The sequence below is a fragment of the Ixodes scapularis genome, unplaced genomic scaffold, assembly GCF_016920785.2.
Source record: "Ixodes scapularis isolate PalLabHiFi unplaced genomic scaffold, ASM1692078v2 PGA_scaffold11__112_contigs__length_91849675, whole genome shotgun sequence".
Classification (NCBI taxonomy): Eukaryota; Metazoa; Arthropoda; class Arachnida; order Ixodida; family Ixodidae; genus Ixodes; species Ixodes scapularis.
Window position 1 is genome coordinate 26,738,830 of NW_024609837.1, and position 23,942 is coordinate 26,762,771.

At 45.6% G+C, this 23,942-nt stretch overlaps 1 protein-coding gene across 1 annotated transcript in view; it reads right to left on the reverse strand.

The window, feature by feature from the left end:
• Window positions 1-3,253: 3,253 nt before the first annotated feature.
• LOC8026642 (acetyl-coenzyme A synthetase) overlaps window positions 3,254-23,942 on the reverse strand; it is a 60,088-nt gene continuing 39,399 nt past the window's right edge. The window contains exons 2-16 of the mRNA XM_029989264.3: window positions 20,230-20,321; window positions 18,444-18,547; window positions 17,366-17,438; window positions 17,205-17,280; window positions 16,402-16,507; window positions 16,136-16,251; window positions 15,281-15,473; window positions 14,145-14,278; window positions 13,901-14,033; window positions 12,911-12,967; window positions 12,278-12,358; window positions 9,529-9,637; window positions 6,862-7,061; window positions 6,227-6,272; window positions 3,254-5,447 (exon numbers count right to left, since the gene is read on the reverse strand). Of these exons, the coding sequence (XP_029845124.2) occupies window positions 5,233-5,447; window positions 6,227-6,272; window positions 6,862-7,061; window positions 9,529-9,637; window positions 12,278-12,358; window positions 12,911-12,967; window positions 13,901-14,033; window positions 14,145-14,278; window positions 15,281-15,473; window positions 16,136-16,251; window positions 16,402-16,507; window positions 17,205-17,280; window positions 17,366-17,438; window positions 18,444-18,547; window positions 20,230-20,321 (1,735 nt within the window). The 3' untranslated portion in view covers window positions 3,254-5,232. The remainder of the gene's footprint in view (window positions 5,448-6,226; window positions 6,273-6,861; window positions 7,062-9,528; window positions 9,638-12,277; window positions 12,359-12,910; window positions 12,968-13,900; window positions 14,034-14,144; window positions 14,279-15,280; window positions 15,474-16,135; window positions 16,252-16,401; window positions 16,508-17,204; window positions 17,281-17,365; window positions 17,439-18,443; window positions 18,548-20,229; window positions 20,322-23,942) is intronic.

Here is a 23,942-nt window from a genome sequence, read left to right on the forward strand (position 1 = left end):
TGCGACGTTCAACCTACCTGCTTTTTATAATCCCATTTCAAGATAATCATATCTTAAAGGGACCATGAAATGATTTTTCAACTACTTCTTCCTTAGCTTTATTCCTCAACTCAAAACCGAAATGAGAAAGCACGTGGTCGTGACGCGAATTGGCACCGGAGACGTTGACTCCGAGCTTCGACTCTGCTTTTTAGGCACGCCATGGAACTTGTCATTCTCAAGTGATGGATAAGTAGCCGCCTCGGTGGCTCCGAGGCGAGAGCGCTGGCCTACGGATCCCCATGTGGCGGGTTCGAATCCCGGCCGAGGTGCCCGCAATCTGACGGAGGCTTATTGCGGAGAAGGCGCCGTGTAACCGAGCTTTCGGTTGCACGTCAAAAGATCCCCAGGTGGTCCAAATTAATCCTCAGTCCTCCGCTGGGGCGTGCCAGATGCCCGTCGTTGGTTTGGCACGTAAAACCCCCGAATTCGGCTTTTGTGATGGATAAGTGCCGTCACACGGCACTGATTGGCCACGAACGCGAATTCAAATCTTCGTCGACGAATCGATTGTTGACGAGCGCATACGTCCGAGTGACGCAGTGAGCGTGTCCGATGCGTGGGCTGGGTTCGGCTAATGCGCTTGGGCACCGCTCATGCATCACAATGAAAAGGCGTTGAGCTTCCGTATGAAAGGAGGTAAGAAGTAGCCCGTTATACAGTATTTTCAAATTTACGCACCAAAAAAAAAAAAAAGAAACAGACTCTCGGTTTTCTAACCTCGTGTGATCGTTTCCTTTTTCCCCACTAAACAATGTGCGAACAATATAATCAAAATTTTATTATAGGACCAAATGTGTTTCATGTTCCTTTTGAAACAAGTCAAGGTAACCTCTGAAAGGGACCGTGCAACAATGTTGGGTAGGAATGCTTCTCACTTTACTCGAGCTAACTGGCACTAGTGGGACACAAGTATGCTCGCACGCCATGCCACCGACCAAAAAAGCTTACTTGTTTGAGAATGAAAACAGCGCAAAGGGCGAGAGACTCGACGAAGAGAGACACAGACAGCGCTGACTCACAACTGACTTTTATTGAGCGTGATAGCGCAGTATCCAACAACTGGTACGAGCTGCACCTTTCTTCTTTGTCACCGCGTAACTTCAAGGATAAAAGCGGGCGTTTTCTTAGAGTCTCTGCTTTGCAAAGCATGATGACGAAGTTATGGGAATCCCATTCTCGGCGTTGTCAGCAGTGCGATCCTCAGGATTGCAAGCTTTGTAAAACGCGCCGTGAGGATATTTAAACGCGGCCCAATCAAAGAACGGGAGCACTGCATGATAGTTCGATTTGGGTTCATAACAACCAATGTCTCAACATGCATTAAGGTGGTGGCTTGTGCCTAATCGCTGCGATAGTGGTATTAGCCGAACCTTAAAGAGACACTTAAAGAGACAGAGAACCCCCCCCCCCCCCCCCCAAACCATTTTGTTTTGCCAGGAAATACAATAGGGTGTTGGGAAAACACGCAATAAACATTTTGCTGCAGAGTTGCGTACATGGAAGCCATAAAGCTCAACTGCTCAAAACCGCAACCCAAACACGAGCACGGAAGCTCATGGCCGGAAATCACGTAACTACACCCGACCTCGTTTTTCGTTTTTTTTTTTTTTCCTCTTCTCCGGCGTGTAATGCAGACAACGACGACAAGGAACTTCTGTGCACCGTGTGTCGTGCGACTGTTTCGCACCTATATCCCTCCCGCTCGATGCTCTGCGCTTGAAGATCGATTGGCCGGTACCACGAAGGACAGTTCCGAAGTAGCGGTCCCACGATGATTCGTCGTGCGCAGCCACCGCGTCGTCCAACCCGCGGTACGTCGCCATATTAAGAAGGTCATGTGCAAGTACTTCCTGTGACCTGTGCAACATTTTTTTTATCAACGTATTTGCAGGTTTTTGGAGGTACAAAAAAGGGGGTAATATCCTTTCTATTTGAATGTTGAATGTGTGCCTTAAGGCCCGTTCACACTCTTGCAACCAAGTACGACCGAGAGAGACCAGACCGGTTTTTAAGCCTCTTGCGATCTCTTAGGACCAGCTCCGCTGCCGCGTATCCGGTCCCAAGAAATCGTAAAAGGCTTAAAAACCGGTCAGGTTTCTCTCGGTCTTACTCAGTCGCAAGAGTGTGAACGGCGCTTTAGACGACCCACTAAACTCTCTAAACAGCACCCCCAAACATGGCGCCCTTTTTTGTTTAGCAGCAAACTCAGTAACGCAATCTATTGGGTATTCCAGGCAAACTTCCGGTTCACGTATATCTCCTAATAAAAAAAAACAAAAAACATTATTTTATCACAAGAGTGAATTATGCCTGACGGTGCTATAAGTGGCCATTTCCGGAAGGTAGCAATTGCATATTTGATTTCGCAAATACTAAGAAAACCCGCCGTCTCATTCAGAACCGGGAGGGGTCGGGAGCTATTTGCACACTGGCGCCATCACGTTTGAACTCACGCGAGGAAGAGCGAATATTATCGGTTGCAGATCACGTGACCACTTGTTCTGACTGCGAGTTGAAAAGGGGGGGGGGGGGGGGAGGGCTGACTTTGCTCGTTTATCTCGCATTGTTTTTGGGACTGCAATTGCATATAGAGAAAACATTAACGCATGTTACATTAGGTTACAAATGCCGATAGATACTTATAATCGGTCCTTACCAAAAGTTCAAAGAATTGCGGCATCGCCCTTTTAACCTTTTGATTTCGAAACTACGTTTTTTTTAGCCCAGGATCTGTTTTATCAGTCGCATTATGTTCGAAAATCGTAATAAAGAACCGTCACTTGGAACTGTTATAGAGCAGTCCCGAAGAACTGTGACATATCAAATGTCATTATGATATCACCGTGAGGTAAAACGTCACCCTGTCGGCGTGTGACGTCACAGTCATGTGACCTCATGACGTCACGCGCACGTATACATGTGCTCAGATCATCGACAATCCATTCTGTACTCCCTGGTTAGGGAGTGTGCTCACTGCTTGCATCGATTCAATCCACTGATCCCTAATATAGGGTAGGGGTGGGTACCTCATTGAGTAACCTATCGATTTATCGATTAACACTCAATCTTGAGAATGAGGCATTAGAACGTGGGGCATGCACTCTTGCTCAACTAGAATCTCGAAACTCTTGCACCTAAAATGGCTTCTTTTTTAACTACTTCCCGTAAAATATATATATATATCATTCGAAAGAACGTTTTACAAGCAATATTTGACATACATTTTAATATTGTAGATATTAAATTCCTAAGGCTAACAGCTCAGGAATCTAGAGATGAAACGTGAGCCGCGTTTGCGAATTTTTGACGCGATATTATATGACCTCCACAATACTGTACATATATTACTCAATAGTTTCCATAACCTATTATAACTGCAAAATATTTTAGATTTATGATATTTGTAGTTTTCTACATGGTGTCACTAAACATGGCATAAACGAAAACTTGAAAAAAAAAATTGAATATGTCGTTCTGGCGAAATCGGCATTTCTTTTTCTATTTAAATAATATGTTTTTCGATAAGTCTCTTTTTATTACGTTCCCTACAGATGTTGAAGAGAAACATATAAAAAAAAAAATAACAAAACAAAAAATACGTCCGGACCCGCGTGCATGATCTTATCTGAACACAGCCCGCGTACTTTTCGAGAAAAGAGACAGCAGAAAGCAGAGGGAACAAGAGGCGATAATATTACGTGATTACACACAGAACTACAAAACGTTTCATGGAAACTAACAAAGTTGCTATGAAGAGATAAAAAAATATTTGGAGGGTGCTACAAGGAGAACAGAAACGCCATATTTAACCTTGTCCATCATACATCAATGGTTAAACAAAGGTGGTTTAGTTTCAAAGGCAACAAATATAGGAGTGACGGGTTAAACAGAATGTTGGATATGTTTAATATTCAACATTAGCGCCTCATTTCGTTAAGGCCGTCCGACTGTGGGTGCCTTGAGTTTAATCTAACAGGACATAGTACGCGCAGTGTACTTTTTGTCTGCCAGAAAAAAAAAAAAAAAAAGATCGCTATTTGGCTTTCACATAGCTGTCGGCATCACAAGACGGTCACCAAATAAAACAGCTTAATTCAATTTGGCACTGTCATTGTCTTCCGAGCAAACGACTGACCAATCTAAAATGAAGTTCAGCAGGTATAGATATAAGACAATACGTGAATATAGTTTGTATTTTCTTACACCTAAAATCTATTTCGTAAATATATATTTTTTAAATGTTGACATCTTTTGTTTAGTAGGTTCGCAAGACCAGACGAAGTGCAAGACACTCGTGGTGCCACCTGGCGAAGCGCATCTACACAATACATGTGAAACCCAATGGTTATTTGCATAAGGCACTTCGGATTGCGTTGTGACCACCCGAAACTGACATTGAGGTGAAGAACCTAATCTTGCAAATAACGAAATGAGGCTTATCACTATTGTGACGCTCTCTCGTAGCATGTAGTCACATTGAAAATTGCAGTGCATCTCTAAAGCCACATTTTACTGCCATGATGGCGGCCTAGAAAGGTTCACACAATATTTTAATAACACTATAGATTCATGTTCAAACTGTCGTTTTGTCATGTTTAGGTTACACAGAAACAGATAGGGCTAACGTTTAAACGCTACAGCATTAAAAATAGCGGCATCATTTTGCCACTCAGTACATCCGGCATTGATGGTAACTTGCCATTAAAGTTGCAAATTTTAGAACTGAGATATCTTTTTCCATGAGGCCTCGCTTAATTCCAGCTGCGTCGCCGGAAGCAAGTAGGGAATTTGGGGAACCACTTTGTAGACGATCAAACTTGGACCACGACCGGTAAGGCACCGTTGCTCTGCATCGCTCAGACGCCGAGTGAAGCTACGATCGGCCATGGAAGATCTAAAGGGCCACAACCCAAGCCGTCGTCAACCACATATTTTCCTAAAATTCCGAACAGCGAATTTCTGAGAACAGTTTCGCAAACCATTCAAATGAGTGCATCTTTTAAGTCGCAGTCACCACGCGTCGCCCGATGACCTTCGCATAAACCGCGCATGTCCAGTGATGTTCCTGGTTTTTGAGCGATCACGGGTTCGTAAAAGGGTTCCCCAAAAGCCTTCATTGTCAAAAAGGACGGCTGCGATTCCCTGTGCCAACGAGCCCAAAGTTGCGCAATAGTGCGGAAAAAAAACGACCTAGCGATTGTTTTTGTTCTGGATGAAGCACTTGGACTGCAGGAGTTCGGAGATGACGTCTTGTTCGCTGAGCGCGCTCACGTCGCCAAACTCGAGCTCGTTGCAGGCGATCTTGCGGAGGATCCGACGCATCACTTTGCCGGACCTGGTCTTCGGGAGTCGCTCCACACTGTGAATGTATTCGGGGTCGGCGAAGGCGCCGATCTTGGACCTCACTGCAACAGAAACGCTGGTCATATATCTGCGTCTTCTGCGTGAAGGACAGCAGCAGAAACTACGAGCCAACCCAAGCCAATCCATCGCTAGGAACGCATCACGTGACTAAGCGCCCCAACGAATGTCACGTGACAGTCCCAAGGCTTTCGAGTGGCTCCGGTGGCCCGTATAGTGTTTCTGCGTTCTACTGTGAGGCGAAACGTGACACAGCGGCCGCCTGGTTGTCACATTCGCTGAATGACATAATACTGCAAGCCCCTTATATCTACAACAATAATATTAGACATCAACGGCAATGATTTGCTTTATCGGCGGTGGCCATTTGCTGGGTTGCGGATTCTACACGGGTCCCACGAAGTAAGCGGCTTCCAATCGTAAACAAAGAGCAACAACCGTTTAGGGAATCGTTCATCGAGTCGATTCAGCCGCATGTGTAGACATTCTCACAAACTAGTTCATTCTGAATTATATGCGGTAAGTTTGTTCTTAATTTATAGGATACAATGCGTGGAAAGACCTGAAGAACTTGAAGACTATAGAGCGGGCAAATTTTCAGTTCGCTTTCAAAGAACCATCAGTATCGTATGCTGGAGGTTCCGTTCCGACTCCAAGCACCTTGCGTCTTTGAAAACGCAGTTTTCATATAGTTTATTAAAGGTATCGAGTAGAAAACATACTTTAGGTTCCGGGCATACCTATGCGAGCTTGGCAACTCGAAATCAAACTCGGACGTAATGGAAATTTAATAAGCCTAATGAAAAAGCTATGGCTTACATACCGCTTTGCTTGAGCCGTGTCTTCAGGTCCTCAGTGAATGTCTTGCCCTTAAAATAGAGAGAGGTCACCTGCATGTTAAGCCTCAACAAGCCGTTTACAATTAAGTAGTTACTATCTACAACAAGGTGTAAACCTTAGGGGCTCGCAGATTGTCATCATGTTTTCTTCAGCTTCACTATAATATCTTGTGCTGACCCGTGTGCAGGGTATGGTCAGACAACATCGCTTGAACGTGTTAATGTTTTTTTTCTCGTTTGATTGGGTGAATTTACATTCTTTTTATATACTGAACTACGTCTAATTTGTGCAATAACTTGTTGTCAGCCCCGACAACGCCCAGGGCCTCTCATAAAGGCTTGTAATCATCAAAGATGTTTACGGCCTGTTCTGAAAGTCGACCCCTGGATTTTGGCCACACGACCAGCTGGCAAGTGTTCAACGAGAAGCACGTCGTTCTTTCTGTCCAAGATGTTAACAAAGCCCCCTTTTATGATTGAATCCTCGTTAGCTTAACAGAACGCTGAAAGAGCAATTATCCCCCAATGGTCTGTTGCAACCATGGACTTCGAAGCAGCAAGTTCTCTTGGGTATATTCTTTTTAAAGTTAAAACATATTAATGAACTCGATGTACTCACCTCCTTGAGAACGACGTAGCAGTAGAGGCACTGCCCCTTGACCTTGTGGGGTCGAGGCACTGCGGCGGCTTCGGAAAGGTCGGGAATGGCGAGAAGTGCCGACTCGATCTGGGCCGTCGAAATCAGGTGACCCGAAACGTTCAGCATGTCGTCCACACGACCAGTGATCCAGTAGTAGCCGTCCTCGTCTCGCCTGGCTCCTGCAGAGGTAAGCCGTACCTTTAGATGACGTGTGATGAAATAAGGGGAATGTTATAGCGTACCTCCGTGTGAACCCACAACAGAAAAAGCGATAGTGACGCCAGCACCCGCATCTCCGCGGAAACGGTCCCAGGCTCAATGACGTCGAATGGACCAGCGAACAGTGTCTGACAGCATAGCTGAATATTAAGCAATCCCGGTCCTCAACGAGCAGGCAGATAATCATACTCTATAAAACGCCTGCGAGTTAGCTTACGAGTAGAGCAACGAGAAAGCTAATCTATAGGTGAACAATAAAGTGATCCCATTGAATGACAGAACTCAGAATACGACTAGATCTAAAAAATGCGATGGGCGCAAGGACAACGGGTGAGTGAAACGACAAGCCCAATAGTAGAGAGTTTTCGTAGACCGCGTTTCCCCCTTCATTAAGCCCTCCGCAACGAAGAAGCCGCTACTGCGCCTGCGCGCCGATGGCTGAAAAATCTCTAATACCCCTGCGAGCGTCGCGTTTTTTAGTCTAATCGTATTGTGAGCTCCGTCGTTCGCTGGGCCAGTACTGTTGTCCAACTCGATTGGCTGCCTCTGAGTTCTGTAGGGAAATAAACTCAGTAACTTTTTTAGAGTGCATTGCCTACTCGGTCACGTGAGTTTCGTATCTGGTATGCGGGACGAAAAAATAATAGAACTTTTTAACCTGGAATATCCGAGAAAATATAGGTGAGGGAAAAGAAGAATGTGTGACAATCATACATTTTTCATGAACTCCTTCCAGCGGCGAAGATATCAAAATGATGTTTTTGACGCATACCAGAAGTGACGACATTCAAGATGGCTGCTCCCTTGTGGAAGAGTTGTATACCTCCTTATGAGAAGGCTTGGGTGCAAAAATTCACCGTCACCAACATCACAAAGAGAAGAAAATAGAAAATGCAACAACAACAATAGCAGCGCCATCCTTTTTTACATGTTCACCTTCACTGCCCGCACCAATCTTGTCCCGGACGCATATCACGTGACCTTTCGGTTCTACGAAGCTATAGAGAAAAACAAAACTTGCTTACGTGTTACTTTTACTTTTTCAATGCTGAATTGGCGTGGATGACCTCTTAAGGCCCGTTCACACATTTGCAACCGAGTACGACCGAGAGAGACGAGACTTGTTGAAACCTCTTAAAATTTCTTAGGGCGAGAGAATCACTGATCTCTATGACAATTGCTGGATCGCGTTTGCTCGCTCCGCGAATGCGGTCATTGGCGACCATCTTTAGGTAGAGTTATATCACCTCTAGCCAATGTAAGCTGCTGCAGCCGCTATCATCCATCCATGGCAGATAGCGTTTTGGCAGGTGGGTTGGCAGGCTGCGGTCAAAATAGCGTGGGTGATATTGCGTGCTTGATTAAAATTATTTGACGAAACATGTTTTTGAAACCCGGCGTGAACAGTAGTCCGGTTTTTGAGGACTTGGTAAAAGTTTCACAAAATCGCAGCACCGGGAGAAAAGCAGCACAGCACGTATCAAAAGTCGCATCGAAAGAAGCATCGAAAGCAGACGACGGTACGGAGTCTGCTTTTGATGCGAGCTGCGCTGCTTTCCCCAGGTGTTGCGCTTTCGTAGAACTTTTGCCGGGTCCTCAAAGATGAGGCTACCGTTCACGCCGGGTTTCAAGTATCTGCTTCGTCGAACAACTTCAATCAAGCACGAAATGTCACCCACGGTACAGTGTACTAGATCTACGGCTATTTTATGGCAGCCTGCCGCCATTGCGCTGTCCGCCATATTACTATGATGGCTAGAGATGATATAACTCTACCTAAAGTTGGCCGCCAGTGACCGCATTCCGGTCCATAGGAGGAGCTGGTCAAACGCGATCCAGCAAATAGACATAGAGATCAGTGGAGAGAATACACTGGCACGCTGGCGCCATCTATGCGGTGACCCTGGAACTGCATTTCAAAATAGCGAAGGTTTTGCGGGATTTTTGCAAAGTTTTTCGAGCCAAGAAAGACAGGATAATGTGCGATGGAAATAGAAAATGTGCCGGACCGCCAAGTTTACACTGCCACGCAATAGATGGCGCCAGTGTGTCCTCTCGTCGTAAGAGATTTGGTTCCAAGACACTCGGTTTTAAGAGGTCGCAAGTGTGTGAACGGGCCTTTAGGTCGGGGGTTGGCACAATACTCCGCTCCCGCCTCAGGGCGCGTTTACACTTACGGATTCGCTGGAGCATCCGCGCTGGCGAAGAGCGGATTTTTGAGCCGGGTGGTGAAATTCACTCTTCGTTGTCGGAAAATCTGGATATGCGGTCTCGGACCGATCCAGAGTTTCCGCCAGCGAAGAGCGGATTTGGCCACCCGGGTCCGAAAATTCACTCACCGCTGGTGCGGATCCGCCCGTGAATCCGCAAGTGTAAAGCCGCCATCAGGCGGCCGTCACCAAGGACTGTAGAACAGGCATTGCATACCGTCTCCCGTAAAGTAGTAGCCGGGAAACTTGGTGAAGTAGCTTTTCTGAAATCGGTCGTGGTCCTTGTACAGGGTACGAGCTATCCCGGGCCACGCTTTCTTGATCACCTGCGAGGTCAGAACTCAGGGTTAGGAAACTCTCGAAATTAAAATGCGTTCTAAAATTTTCCTTTAAGTCTCAGCGTAAGTAACGCAGGGTGGGACTAACCGCCGAATTCAGAAACCTCACTCCAACTACACTCAAACTGAAGGGCCCCTCCACTTCCTCGAGGAAGGCTCAAGGGCCGGCGCTGGCCAATCGTGACGGCTGATCCGTCCTCGCGATTGGCCGGCGCCGGCCCTCGCGCCTTCCTCGAGGAAGTGGAGGGGCCCTTCAGTTTGAGTGTAGTTTGAGTGAGCTTTCTGAATTCGGCGGTTAATATCCCTTTTAGATTCGCGATTCGTTTTTTTTTTTTTTTGCGTTCGTATTGGCTATTACTGCAATTTCATTCGCTGCAAAGTGATAATCAGATGCTCGCCCCACCCGGCGTTTATTAATTTCTCAGTAGCTATAGAATCAATTCAACGAGCAGTTTTGATTAAAAAATAGCTAAGTCTTTAGCGCAGCATTCGAAAGTATGTAGGGGTCATTCGCAGATTGGCTCACTTGTGCTAAAAACCGACACTTCAGACTTTTTGCATGTGTCCTGTAAACACCGTGTAAACGGTGTTTACACATAACTGTTCATGGGGCTCCAATCGTTTTTTTTTTCTCCTCAACTAAACCCTCTTTTCTCAGAATGAAGAGTCATGTGGTGTTTGCGACGTCCCTTATAAAAGAGTCCAACAAGTACTACCTTCTGGCCATTAATAATCCGGTTCGTCGGCTTGCCGTAAGTATAGTAGACAATAACACCCTAAAAAAACACTGACACCCCTTTTTCCCAATTTTGTTTTTTGCTGAGTGATTTAATAGGGTTGTTAGGAGACTATCCAATTAATATTTTTCCACAGGGTCACGTATATTTTTAATAAAAAAAAAAATCAACTGCTCGATCCCAAAACCGAAACACGAGCATTGAAGCGATATACTCTAAGAAATGCCTACGCGTCTACTTACCCGCAAAACATTCAAAGAGCCAATCTCTGCGACCTACGAAGTCAGCTGAGCGAATGATAAGGTGGAACATCCGTTTAGACCTCAAAATGAAGTCTGCGCTGTGGCATTACGCACTGCAAGCATGACGCTTGGCATTGCGTAATGCCACAACGCAGGCTTCATTTTTAGGTCTTAACTGATGTTCATTCGCTGAGCTGATTTCGTAGATTGCGGAGATTGGCTCTTTGAATGTTTTGCGGGTAAGTAGACGCGCAGGCATTTCTTAGAGTATATGGCCGGAAGTCACGATAACTACACCCGACCGCGTTTGTTTTTTGAATGCGAAAGCATTAACTGTCTCATGGAGCGAGCTGACGTCATCAGTGTGAAGCGCGAAAGCGGCTCCTAGTTTCCGCGATCCCAAAAGGAGCGATTCGCCTTCGGTTCCATTGGCTGGCGCGCGTCGACGGGGCTCCCATTGGCCGCTGCGCCATGGCCTCCCAGATCCCGAAGCGCGCGCGCGCTGGTACGCAGCAGACGACAAAAGGAGCGGACGAGCAGACGACTAAAAGAGCGGACGAGCAGACGACAAAAGGAGCGGACGAGCGGCTTGCATGCTTTCGCATTCACAACTCATAAGAAATGCTTAAATGTAACCTCCGAGCTTTTTTTATGTTTTTTCTCCGCTTCTCCGGCATTTGAAGCAGACGACGACATCGACGAGGTTGCGTGTACCGTTTGTCGTGCGACTATTTCGCGATTATATTCCTTCCGCTCGATGTTCTGCTCTTGAAGATCGATTGGCCGGTACCACAAACGACAGTTTCGAAGTCGCGGCCCCACGTCCGCCATCGCGTCGTCCAGCCCGCGGTATGTCGTCATGTTGGGAATGACTTGTACATCTACTTCCTGTGATCTGTAAAACTTTTTTTTTTCAATCAACGTATTTGCAAATTTTTTGGAGGTACAAAATTGGGGTTCATAATCTTTTCTATTTTTAATATTAAATGTGTGCCTTTGAACCCATGAATTTTCAGCACAAGCGAGTCAATGTGGGAATGACCCCTACATGATTTCTATCGGACGCTGCGCTAAAGAGTTAGCTATTCTTTCCTTATCAAAATTGCTCGTTGCGTTGACACAAAGCTTGAACGAATTTCGAGCCGCAAATTGTGTTCTGGGTAGTCGGGCCCTTATAGGTCGTGTTCAAATAAAACCCAAGGCGAGCATAAATACCCTGTCAGTGTACCTTTAACGTACCAAAATAGCACGCAAAAAACACACACACACATAATAAACATCGAAATGGTCCTTAACAATAACTTGAACTGAGGTCTAAATGATGTCACATGGAGATAATTACACCAAAAATATGATTATCTGCTTCCCCACCGCCAGTTTTCTTTTAATAATATTTTCAACTTCACTCTTAAGTAACCATTAACGGGGCGAGACAGACAGGAATTGATTCAGAAACACACCATCACGCTGTTGAGAAACAAGCTCGCGGGTTCGCCCACAAACACATAACGTGGGCACCGCGCTTGCGCACAAACCAGAATCGCAAATGAAAAAGCGTCTGCGCATGCGCAATGCCGACAGCAGCGCCACCGCAATCGCGTGACGTCAGAGAGATGCGTTGGCGTGTACGCTGACGGCAGCGCGCTCACCAGGTATCCTTCTCCGGGTCCCTTGATTTCGTTGCCATCCTTGTCAAGTATGGCGGGCATCACGCCAAAGAAGGGCAGCGTCTGCGTCGTAGTAACCGAGTTAATAAGCTCACCACTCTCGCCCCTCCCCCGATGTTCACCTAACGCTGAAAAAGCTCCGATGAAAACAGATTTGCAACCTTCAAGGCCCCGCTCACACGCCTGCGACCAAGTAAGACCGAGAGAGACCAGGCCGGTTTTTAAGCCTCTTGCGATCTCTCAGGACCAGCTCCGCTGCAGCGCATCCGGTCCTAAGATGTCGCAAGAGGCTTAAGAACCGGTCTAATCTCTCTCGGTCTTACTCGGTCGCGAAGGAGAGAAGCGGGAGTGTGCCGTTCACACACTTGCAACCGAGTAGGATGGAGAGAGACAAGACCAGTTTTTAAGCCTCTTCCGCATCCGGTCCTAAGACGTCGCAAGAAGCTTAAAAACCGGTGTTGTTTCTCTCCGTCTTAATCGGTTGCAAGTGTTTGAACGGCTGAACACGCTTTAATGAGGGAAAGTGGCGCGGCTCGGCGGCCAAAACGTGAAGCGAAGGAAAGGGAATTAGAGCCGCAGTGCGGGAGCGACTAATAAGGAACACCGCTTACTCACAGCTGCTCCTGGCTTCAGCGGCGTGCACCCGGGCAGAGGGGTGATCATCTGGCCACCCTGGTTGAAACGAAGATGTCATACGTAAAGGACATGTTTAAGAAAGCTCGCGAGAGTTGCACTTGTTATTCAACAGCCCTAGAAGCCCCCAAGGCTGGTACCCCATTAGCGTCAAAGTATGGCCAAGTGTGTTAGAACCGCTTATGGCTGCTAACGACAAGAAACAACACTGGTGCCATGTGTCTGGTAGACCTGAAACTTTTGACAATGTTATAAGCGGCCATTTCTAATAGATATACATGATCATCGAAACCTGAGACTAGTTTGAAAAACGGAAACTCGTTAAGGCGAAAGAAAAAGGGACAGACAAGACCTCAACCCTGTCTGTCTCGTTTGAGACGTTGTCTGTCCATTTTTCTTCTTCCTTCACGAGTTTTCGTTTTTCAAACCACTGTCTCGGGTTTCAATCATCATGTATAGCTTACTCTAGCTCGCCTGCACCTTAACCGTTGTTTCATTTCTAATAGATACTTGCGTAGATTTTCTCAGCCAATGCTGCGAAACCTTCAGTCTAGAATAGGCAGGTCCAGGGCTAAGATTGCGCCAGTAAGCTAGCGTGTTGTAATTATCTGTGATTGGCCGCTCGTCGGTATTGGTCACGAGCGATGACGACGCTCTCGGTTGTACTGAAGCGCAACTGCGTTAACCTAATTCAGAAAAGAACAACAATATTGTACTATTTTATTATGGTGTCTCCTCAGTGTTTAAAAGTGTTGACTGGAAAATTCACGGGAGCCTTTTTTTTTCCTGGACAGGCTTCCGAATAAGAAACCCATACCCCTCGGTTCTGAACATGAACAGGACTTTCCCAAAGATTACTTCGAGGATATGTTTACAAAAATTCCTCTTGAATGTGTGCGTGTCGTTTGGGTCATTCCACTATCCCTTAAGACCATACGCGTTGCTATGAGGAGTGGTAACCATATGACTTACTGTCTCGGTTTGCCAGTAGGTGTCGAGGACTGTGCAGCGGCACTCTCCGACGACGTGGTGGTACCAGAACCAAGCGTCGGGGCCGATCGGCTCGCCGGCGATTCCAAGGAGCTTCAGGGACTTGCGGCTGTGCCTGGTTGTGTCAGAGCATGCCAAATCAATCGAAATAGATTCCCATGGGACGTGATATAAGCAGTAGTAAGAGTGTTCTGACCGGTCTTTAACAAGAGTTAAACGCACTCACTTCTTCACGAAGGCATCACCGTACTTCATAAGAGCCCGTATCGCCGTTGGCGCCGTGTAGAATTTGGTCACCTGGTAGTGGTCGATAACCTCCCAAAAGCGACCGGGATCAGGGTAAAAAGGAATACCTTCAAACTGAAAACAAAACGAAAGAACAATATTTTTTAGTGGCTTGTGTTAGCACCCAGCCAAGAAGAGAAAACTAATATCTCAAGGATTAGCACGTTCATTACAACTCCTTTCTGACCTAGAAAACATGGCGGAATTGTGGTTTATCAAAATATTTAAGCCCGTGGCGTACCTCTCTATATAAATTTGCTACGATAGTCTGCAATAACACCAAACAATGAAAAGGATTCGACCACGGTCCAGGCACGGCAAAGGGAATGCCATGATGTGCAAGGAGTGTCTTCTGGGATGCCGTGAACAAAAAATTCAACATACACGTTTCCGGTCTACAATTTTATTACTGCATTACCGTCTAAATTATTACGTACCGATCGCTGGTTTTAAACTATATGAAGAGGCAAACAATTATCTGGCTTATACAGATTGGAAGACCGATGTAGCAGGAATGATTCGAGCAACCTAAATGTGCGAGGTTTTAGCGCTGAACGCAAGTCTGAGGAAAGCGTACTTGCAATTCATAAACCATGCGTATAATCTCCCACTATTCCTTCTCTCGTGTCCTGGGAATTAACTGTGGCGACATCTGCGGCGCTTCAGACTCTGCTGCACGCAGACTCCACACTGACCATGACGTCATCTGACGCCACAGTGTCATGCGATGTCACGGCTTCAAGTGACGTTACGTGGCTCCTTGGGTAATTTCTCACAACTTTTCCCGCTAAAGTTAGGGGGAAAACTTACCATGAGGTCACGTGTCATGGTTAAGTCATGCCACGACATACACAAAACCAACCCTAGGGTCCGATCTGAAATCCCGCGAAAAACGGCTGTCGCTGTAAAAAAGACAACAACAAGAGCCTGTTCTTAAACGAAACTGCATCAGAGATTCGGCGATGATACACCCGGGACGCATACCAGTAAAGAAACAAAACAAATTCAACGGGAAAACACTTTTAACTGTGAAATACACTGATGTCCTTAGAAGATAGAAGCTATGGTCCAACCCACCAGGACGCTGGTGGCTCCATTGGCTAAGACGCCATAGACGACGTGCGTGTGTCCTGTAACCCAGCCCACGTCAGCCGAGCAGAAGAAGATGTCCTCTGGCCGGTAGTCGAAGGTGTAGTACACGGTGGCCAGAGAGTACAGCAGATATCCTCCCGTGGTGTGGATGACGCCTTTGGGTCGTCCCGTGGAACCGCTGCACGAACACATTAATAAAGAAAAGCTCTTGGTTAACATAGTTAAACACACCTGAGAGGCATAGTAAAGATCTTAAAATGACAAGGAAATAATAAAAAGCTAAGTTCTTTTGTCTTTTTATGGTAAGTATAACTTCCGTGTTTACTAACTCATATGCTATCAAGTGGAACGCTAAATGTTTTAGCTTGTCCTCGAAAATCTCGTAAATATTTCCATCGTTTTCCCAATGCTTAAGGTTCTTATGAATATAAAGCCAGTTAAAAAATATGTGCTGCACATATATTGACCTTAAGCAAGTACTATAGCAACACTTGTTTTTGTATACCGGTAAAGAAAAGTTCAAAACATTAAAGATGGGAATCGCATAATAAAACAAGGGCAGCAGGAAGGAAACGTAGATAATCCTCCTTCTTTTAGAGCGTCGTGGTTTACTGTATGAAGGCCATTGGGGATTGTTACAAAAGTAAAGCCTAACTGGGTGTAAATAAATAAAATGAAAAAGTGTGGTGTTTGTCTCTAATGTTGTTGCATCATCTTACTTTGTTTTCGTGTGTGTCTTATGTAGTTCTGTATGGATGTTAGTGGTTTAAATATGTCGTGGTCTGAACCAAAGCGTGTCTGGACTAAACCTCGAGGTCACTTTGCCAGGTGGACATTTACCTCGTGTACAGTAGAAAGAGCGGTTCTTCGGAATCTACCCAGACGACGTCGCAGTCTGTGGACTGAACCTGCATCTCGTCGTGCCACCAGCTGTAGATGCTGTCCGTGGTCGTGTCCTGGTATTGCGATAATGCGAAAAAGTGTGAAAGTACTTTTTTTTTCCACATTCAGTGATCTTTTGCTAGACCTGGAGTTTAACCATGCCAAAGTGATATCGAATGAAAAGAGCGGTCCTGGCGAGTGACATTGAGATTAAATTGACTTACGATTTCTAGGAAGTCTTTCGATACCCCATTGAGCAGAGTGCCTCCACACCGGGTCTCGCTTGACATGAGATGACGAAGAACGATGCAAGACTCCACCGCATGACCCCTGAAAGAAGAAAACTGGATGAGAAAACACATTTTCTCAACAGGGACTTGGTCCGAAAAAAATATCACTATTGTATATTGTCCATCTGAACAATTTAGACAACCGTATGATGTCGTGGTTCTTAGGGTTCTCAATGGACAGAAACCGCTCTTTCAAATAGAGCCGCGTGGACTTGGTCAACTTCACCATCATAGTTAATTTAGCCATAGTGCTGAATTCCCTACATCACATACTGAGTCCCCGTGCAGGTGACATATTGGATACGAGTGTTGTGTCATCGTCAGGGTGGAACTCGTGTTGTGATTGAATGAGCGCGATTTGTAGCCGAACACTGAAATAGCACTGGTGCCCAACATATGCCCCGCACTGGCCTGCGGTAGATGCGCGTAAAATTCAGCACTACGGTATTGTCTAGGGAGTGTTGGCTTAGTACTTTTCCCACATGCTGGACTCCCCATCTCTAATATTATCTTTCTCTTTTCAGCCCTCTTGTATCAAGATTTGAAATCCCTCCCTACACGGGGAGAGAGCGCGAAGTTACGTCCTCACAGCTCGGAAGAGCTGTGAGGACATAACTCGTCAATGTTCTGCTTTGCAGAAGGTCGAAGTTAGATGTCGTCCTTTACTGCAATTCGGCTCAGCTAGGCACAAACGACACGACCAAAGCAAACACCGATTCTGAGAAGTCTTTGCGTACTTTTTGGCGCAAATCGCAATGGCCTCATCCGCGATGGGTTTCAGCAGAATGAGCTTCTTTCCTCTCCAGCATCCATCTGCAAGACCGAGATAAGTTCCAGTTCGTCTAGCTTATACTGTATTCCTCAATAAACAATTCCCAACCAAATGTTGGAAGCTCACCAGCGGTGACCAGTATCCTTGACTGCGTGTCGAACATCCGTTGGGCTAAGGACTCGGCTGAGTAACCAGCGAACTGCAAGAAGACGGATGACCTTTGCATGAACGGATTTAATTAAGTTCGTTTTGCGAGATCAGCGAGTCTTTTCTTTCACTTCTACACAAGGTAGATAAGGTGAAAACATGGGCCACAAATGAGCCGAATTGAAATATCGCACTCGTCGCCTCGTCGAAAACACTTATAATTGGCGGCAGGTTGAGATTTTAAAGGAAGCTCTTCCTAGTTCTGTAGGATTTAGCAGAGAGAACGCTGGAAAGGAGGCCGCCTTCTTTCCAGCGTTCAATCTGCTAAGGTTGACAAGGGCGGGAGGAGCTTCCCCCGAACTCTTAACCTGCAGCCGACTGTAGGTGTTTCATAGCCCGGGAATCGCCTGAGAGTATTGTGGTATAAAACCCTCCGAAAATTCATTGCGTCGTCATTTCTCATGACAGTCCGATCCGCTGGCACAAGTGTCAGAATAATTTTTTTTTCTGTCTTGTGAAACCCTAGATATACTTGGTGCATACCTGTGTACATCACTAGTTACATATTTTTTTTTTTTAATCTGTGGTTAACCAAGTGTGCCGTCATCATGGGCAGCTCTTCCGAATGTTTATTCATCAACGTATTTTTGCCAATAAATGCAAATAAAAACTATACATTTCAATTCATGAACGAGTTTAATTACCTCGAAGGCTACCTCAAAGATAGTTTTTAAGGTATTTAAATGAAACAAAATGCGTCGCTCTTCACCGCATATGTTCGCTGAAAACCAAACAAAAAAGTGTCTTTATATTTGCACCTACTTTTCCAAGTCTGCAATGTAAATTTCAAGACAATTTATGTTTCCGAGGTAAGTCAGCATTCCCTGAAATTAAGGCTCATATTATTTGTGTCTTTTTATCCTAATATCGTATAGAATCTGGCGTAGCATGGCACGCCAACCTACACACCGCAAAGTCCACAAGCACACGCGGAATAATCCTAATAATATTTTCCAGGCAAACTGCTTGAAACTAGAAAAAAAAAAAGCGTACTCACAACGACAGTGTGAACTGCCCCAAGCCTTGCACATGCCAGCATTGCGACGATTAGCTCGGGCACCATGGGCAGATAAATGGTGACTAAGTGTCCCTGGCAGACACCTGAAAGCAGTGGTGGGAATTCCGTACTTGATACGACGCTGCGTCCGCCATCTTGATAAGCATCACATGAGATTAGTTTGTGAGGACACCAAGTCTCCGATTGAAAGGGAACTTGGAAGCAAATGCATTGTAACTGATGAACGTTGGCGCACAAACAAGGACGCAAGCACAAACTTTGGCGACATGAAAGACGCGTTCTAAACTCTTTGCGACAAAGTCCGAGTGCGTCTTTATGGTATCAGAATCTATACCGAGCTGCGTTGTACACAGAGGCGATCCCAGACCTTGGTCCTAGGGGGAAGGGGGGGGGGGGGGGGGGGGGGGGGGCAGGTCTATTTCCAGATATCGGTTCGCGGAAACGGGGGGGGGGGGGGGGTATAATTTAGGTGGCGGCAGGGACCATGAAAGTCGCGGCGGACGGCTTCCAGGAGATTATGTTACGGCCGTTGCCGCAGTGTCACATGGTGTCGCCTAAACCAAAGTGACTTCAAAGCGACGGCTAACATTTTCTTCTAAAGGAAGATGACACAACTTTAGATGTGCTTGTGAGGTGCAGTTGGTGTACATCGTCGAAGTCAACTGGCCACTTCCAGTGAACAAGAGTGCTCCCGTATTCTTGAAAACAAATGTTAAATAAAACAAAAAAACGAGCAAAAGGCTTTGAAGAAGGCGGTCGCCCCCTTCGCCCCCCCCCCCCCCCCCCCCCTCCCTCTTGGACCGCCTCTGGTTGTAAAGTCCATTTCACAAGGCCCTCTGACGGAGTCACGTGTGAGGCCATATGATGTGTACTCCGCGCACATACAAGCACCCTTTAAATGGCGGGCTATTGTACTGAACTAAGTGCTTTATGTATTCATTTATTTTGAAATATTATGGTGCTCAATTGTCCCCAGCCGGTCAACTTTGCCGTGCACCAGGCCATGAGCGAAAGAAATCCATGGCTTGCAATTGACGGCTCATCGATGGTCAATATAATGGCCTCGCGACTCGGGGCGTACCTTCCGCAGCGTACACTTCGCCGAATTTGTTTTCCCCGGTAACAACAAGTAGGAATAACCCAAAGTGACAACCAGCACGGGGCGATTAAGTCACGTGCATGCCATGTATTGCGTAAGAACATATAGATCACACGCACATAAAAGCAAACACGCCCACACAAAAACATCCTCCTTAACGAAAATAAAAAATATAAAGAAAATAAAAAATAATATTTACTAAAAAATTAATAAAATGAGTGGATGACTGGTTTTATATTCTTTCCACTTGGAACAACCTCAGGGATTGGTTGGAAAATCCGTACGAGGGTTGGAAATCAGTGACGCAGCCGGTCTAATGCATGGCCGAATTCGATATGCTCGGCAGTTGGTGGCTTATGCTTTCAGTGGGTTGAAGGGCAGTCCAAACCTACGAGTAAAAATCAGTAGGGCCCTCCCTGGACAAGCCTTTACGTATTTGACCAATGGAAGTATGAAATAAAATTATGATGCGTCATACAGCGCACTGGTCGACGTAGCGCTGCCCTATTCACAAGTGAACAATAGCCACAAGAGAACAGGGGTAGGGAAATCTCTTGCCCTCCTCGAGTTGGTGCTTCTTTTGGACTTTACGTTTCCGTCACCTACGTAACGATGACATCAGTTGCGAGGTGGCTCGTGCATGCTGGGAGGTGTCTTTCACGGTACCTTTTCGTTTGAGCACGTTGGCGAACTTGCAGACATCGTTCAACAGCTCCTCATATGTGATGGTCTTTCGGTCTTTGGGGTTGTTGCCCTCCCTGGATAGATAGACGAAAAGAAAGGAAAGAGAGGCGACTGTAGGGTACGATTAGATTACGAGGAGATTTTATCCAAGAAGTGCTCGGGGCATGGCGACAGCTGCTCAGAACTAAGTTTGAGTTTGCGTGCGGTCAGCCAGGCTCTAAAACGAAAAGATTAGCCGGTAGTGGTCAACAACTGCCCGTCCTTGAAAAGTACGGCGCATAATCAGAACCACGATTGTAGGTACACTGCGCCTCGCCATGGAAAGTTGGACGTTTGGTATAGTTCACACTTAAGTGAGAACCTATGTTGACCTAAGAACAAAACGAGCGTGTTGGTAACGGTAATTAGACATGAGGAAGATACATAGAAAGGGGGGACGGACAACGAAGACTTCCAACTAGCAACAACATTTATTGACCCGAAGGCCTTCGCCATGCACCACAGTCACAGCAACTTCGGATCCCCGTCCATAGGCTTATCCAGGAGGGAGATAAACTTCCTGGGGCCAGAGCTGACGTCCCTCGTTTCCGCGGTTCCAAGCGATTAGATGTCTACCCCACGGGATCGTCCCTCATTTCCCTGGCTCTACACCCTCTCCCATCGCTTTCCCACTTTCCAGTGTAGCGTCTTTCACCCTCCCCTCCTTCACCTATATATGCAAACTTCGGGTCAATAAATGTTGTTGCTAGTTGGAAGTCTTCGTTGTCCGTCCCCCCTTTCTATGTATCTTCCTCATGTCTAACTATGTTGACCCACCCACATCCAAGGAAAAGTTCCCCTAAAAGTATGTTTCTCCGTTGTTTTCAAAGTTTGAGGCGTAAAATAGAAACAATTATTAAAGCCGATCTCAGCCAGGAAGCTCAACCTCCTTTTTCGTATTCAAGCTGAAGGAAAAGATTGTCTTCTGACCGACGCAATAAAAAGCAATAAAAAGAAGAAGAAAAAAAAAGGCGACCAAGGAACCGGTTTTGTTGCGAAGAGCTGTTGCCTATTTCCATGGCTAAGGATTCAAATCAAGATGATTTCAATCGTGATTTAGTTTACAATTTCAATCACGAGTTAAATACGATCGGCTTTATAATGATGATTTAAATCAAACCTTATCGCAAAAAAAAAAAATCATAATATATATTATATCTATATTTACCGTTTGTATATTACTTAATACTTTTTATGTGAATCTGGTTTGTATCTAAATAATAAAAAAGCAGGAAAGATTTATCCCATGCTGAACACGATTCCAATTAATTGCTAATTGGTCTTCTGAGCATATAGGAACGATGACCCATATTTCTACCTTCTCTTGGTTCGCCAGTTCCATAACATCCTATTAGAGCAAATCACAACGCGGCAAAATACAGCTTTTTAGTATCTAACAAAAACAAATAATGCTATTTTCGTGCTTTTGCGGAGTTTCCTCAGTACAAAATTAATTCACCTTACTTTAAATTTAGTCATTATTTTCTTTCCTATTGTTTTCAGTGATCGGTTGGAATGACTGATACATTGACTGCCATGTTTCAAAGTACATCCAGGGATAATTACTATTTTATAGCTACAGTGTTTTAAATCTAACCAATCTGCTCGAAATAACGAAACCGATCAGATTTACTTAATTTAAAAAAAAAAAAGAAAAATTACAACTTTGTTTCTCTAACTTGAAAAAAAAAAAAAATTAGTTCCTGTTGTACACAAATGGCCTTCTAAATTGAACATTGATGCGTCGTCTTCCTTAGCAACTACCTCCATTTCCATAACATAAAAGTGTTTCGGTCGTTTCGCTGGCGCTAAGAAATATTTGTCACAATGTAAGACCATTACACGCCCTTACGAAGCCGAGGCATATTATATTATTCATAAGAAAGTGTTTATCGCTCCAAATGGAAAACACGCGACAATTGCGTTTTAATTGCACCCCCTCACGCCATGATGAATTGTATTTCGACCTTCCAATTGCCATGCCGCACCTCTTAATCAAACTTTAGGAGTGGCTTTAAAGCGTGCCTCGCCTAAAGGTCCAATTACGTGGCAATGAACGATCAATAGTTCGTCTTGTACTGTCTTAGCCTAAAAAAAAAAAGAGTATTATACAATCGGACATAAAGAACATGCCACGTGACTGTATTCTTTCCAAATGAACGTAACTTTGTCCTCAACCAATCACAGCCCTGCGCGGAAGCCATACACCGCCCAAACGCTTTCCTATGCTTCAGGATTGGTGCTGAGCTGAAGAGGAGTACTTTCCCAAATGTCACAAATTCAGCGATGGGTCCGGCAGTTTGCTGTTTCGACGTCATGGCGAGTGCTCTTAAAAAGAAATCAGGCAGAGTATTTATAAGTGAGTTGAAAAACGTTAACATACAGCTTGATCTTTATATATGCAAGCGGACTAGCTTGACGTAGTAAGAGGACCACGAGGTTCAAGGCTGTGGTAGCGACCAAGACAGCACATCCCTTGTTCGAAAACCAGCATGTACGCAGTAAAGGTTCTGGCTGTGCTCTGTTTCCTATTGGGGACATCCAAAGTGGAGAATCAGCGACATTACAGATCCTGGCAAGAACTCTTCACTTCGTCACTCTTTAAAAATGTTGTGACCAGGTTCGCCCATGATAGTTATTTAGACGTCCTCGTTCCGGCAGAGTGCTTCGGAAGAAATGAAGCAACAATTCGACGATTCCTGCAGAGCCTACCCATCCCTGTCCGGTTCTTCACTGACATCTGGGCAAGTAGCGTCGGAGGTATAGACGGCACGCTTAAGCTCAGAATGTATAACCTGGTAGCACTCGTATGTGAACACACTCCGTGGAGTGTTCATGTGGCAGATGATTCATTGGAGCGCGCGCTTTTTCATCATTTTATGAAACTGTACGTCATTCCAGAAAAGTATGTAAACCGAAATACTAAGCCGAGGTTGAAGATTCCGTTAAATATCATTCGTCATCCAGGCATCAACCTGAGCGTGGTTAACAACACGATTATCTTTAAAGACGAGTATGAGGAAGGATGTTTAAACTGCGCAGGGAGCGAATACCTTCATCGGATTCCAGTGTTGAGGAAAAATCTAACAGTGAACCAGGCCGTTCTTTTTGGGTGGTGCACCGTGACATACACATGCTCGAAATATACCTTCACAACATTACTAGATACTCTCAGGCACAGGAACGCTACGGTGAAGGTTATTCAGGCTGAAGATAACTGGCGCGAGACAGAGCACGCCATGGACGCGTTAAGCTACGGCAATGTGTTTGTGGAACTGTCGCAGCAGTTTGACGTCTGGAACGACTTTGCTCACACTAGGATGCCGCAGTTCTACGACACAACCGGGTACAGTTTCTTAGTCAAGGGCCTAGAGCCAATACCGAAAGAGGAAGTTCTCATTTTGCCTTTCACGGTAAACGTTTGGGCAGCCCTGCTGCTGTCTATGACCTTGTACATCCTGTTCGCCGCAGTTGTCACCCGAACGCTTCAGATCACCTCTGTCAAAATTTCTCATGTTGTTTCTCCCATCTTCTCAACTCTCCTGCAGCAAAGCGAACCACCTTCTTCGGAGCTGATGAAAAAGCATTCTTTTAGAGTACTTTTAGGAGTGTGGTCTATTGTGATTCTAGTTCTGGCCACGGCGTTTAAGGGCTGC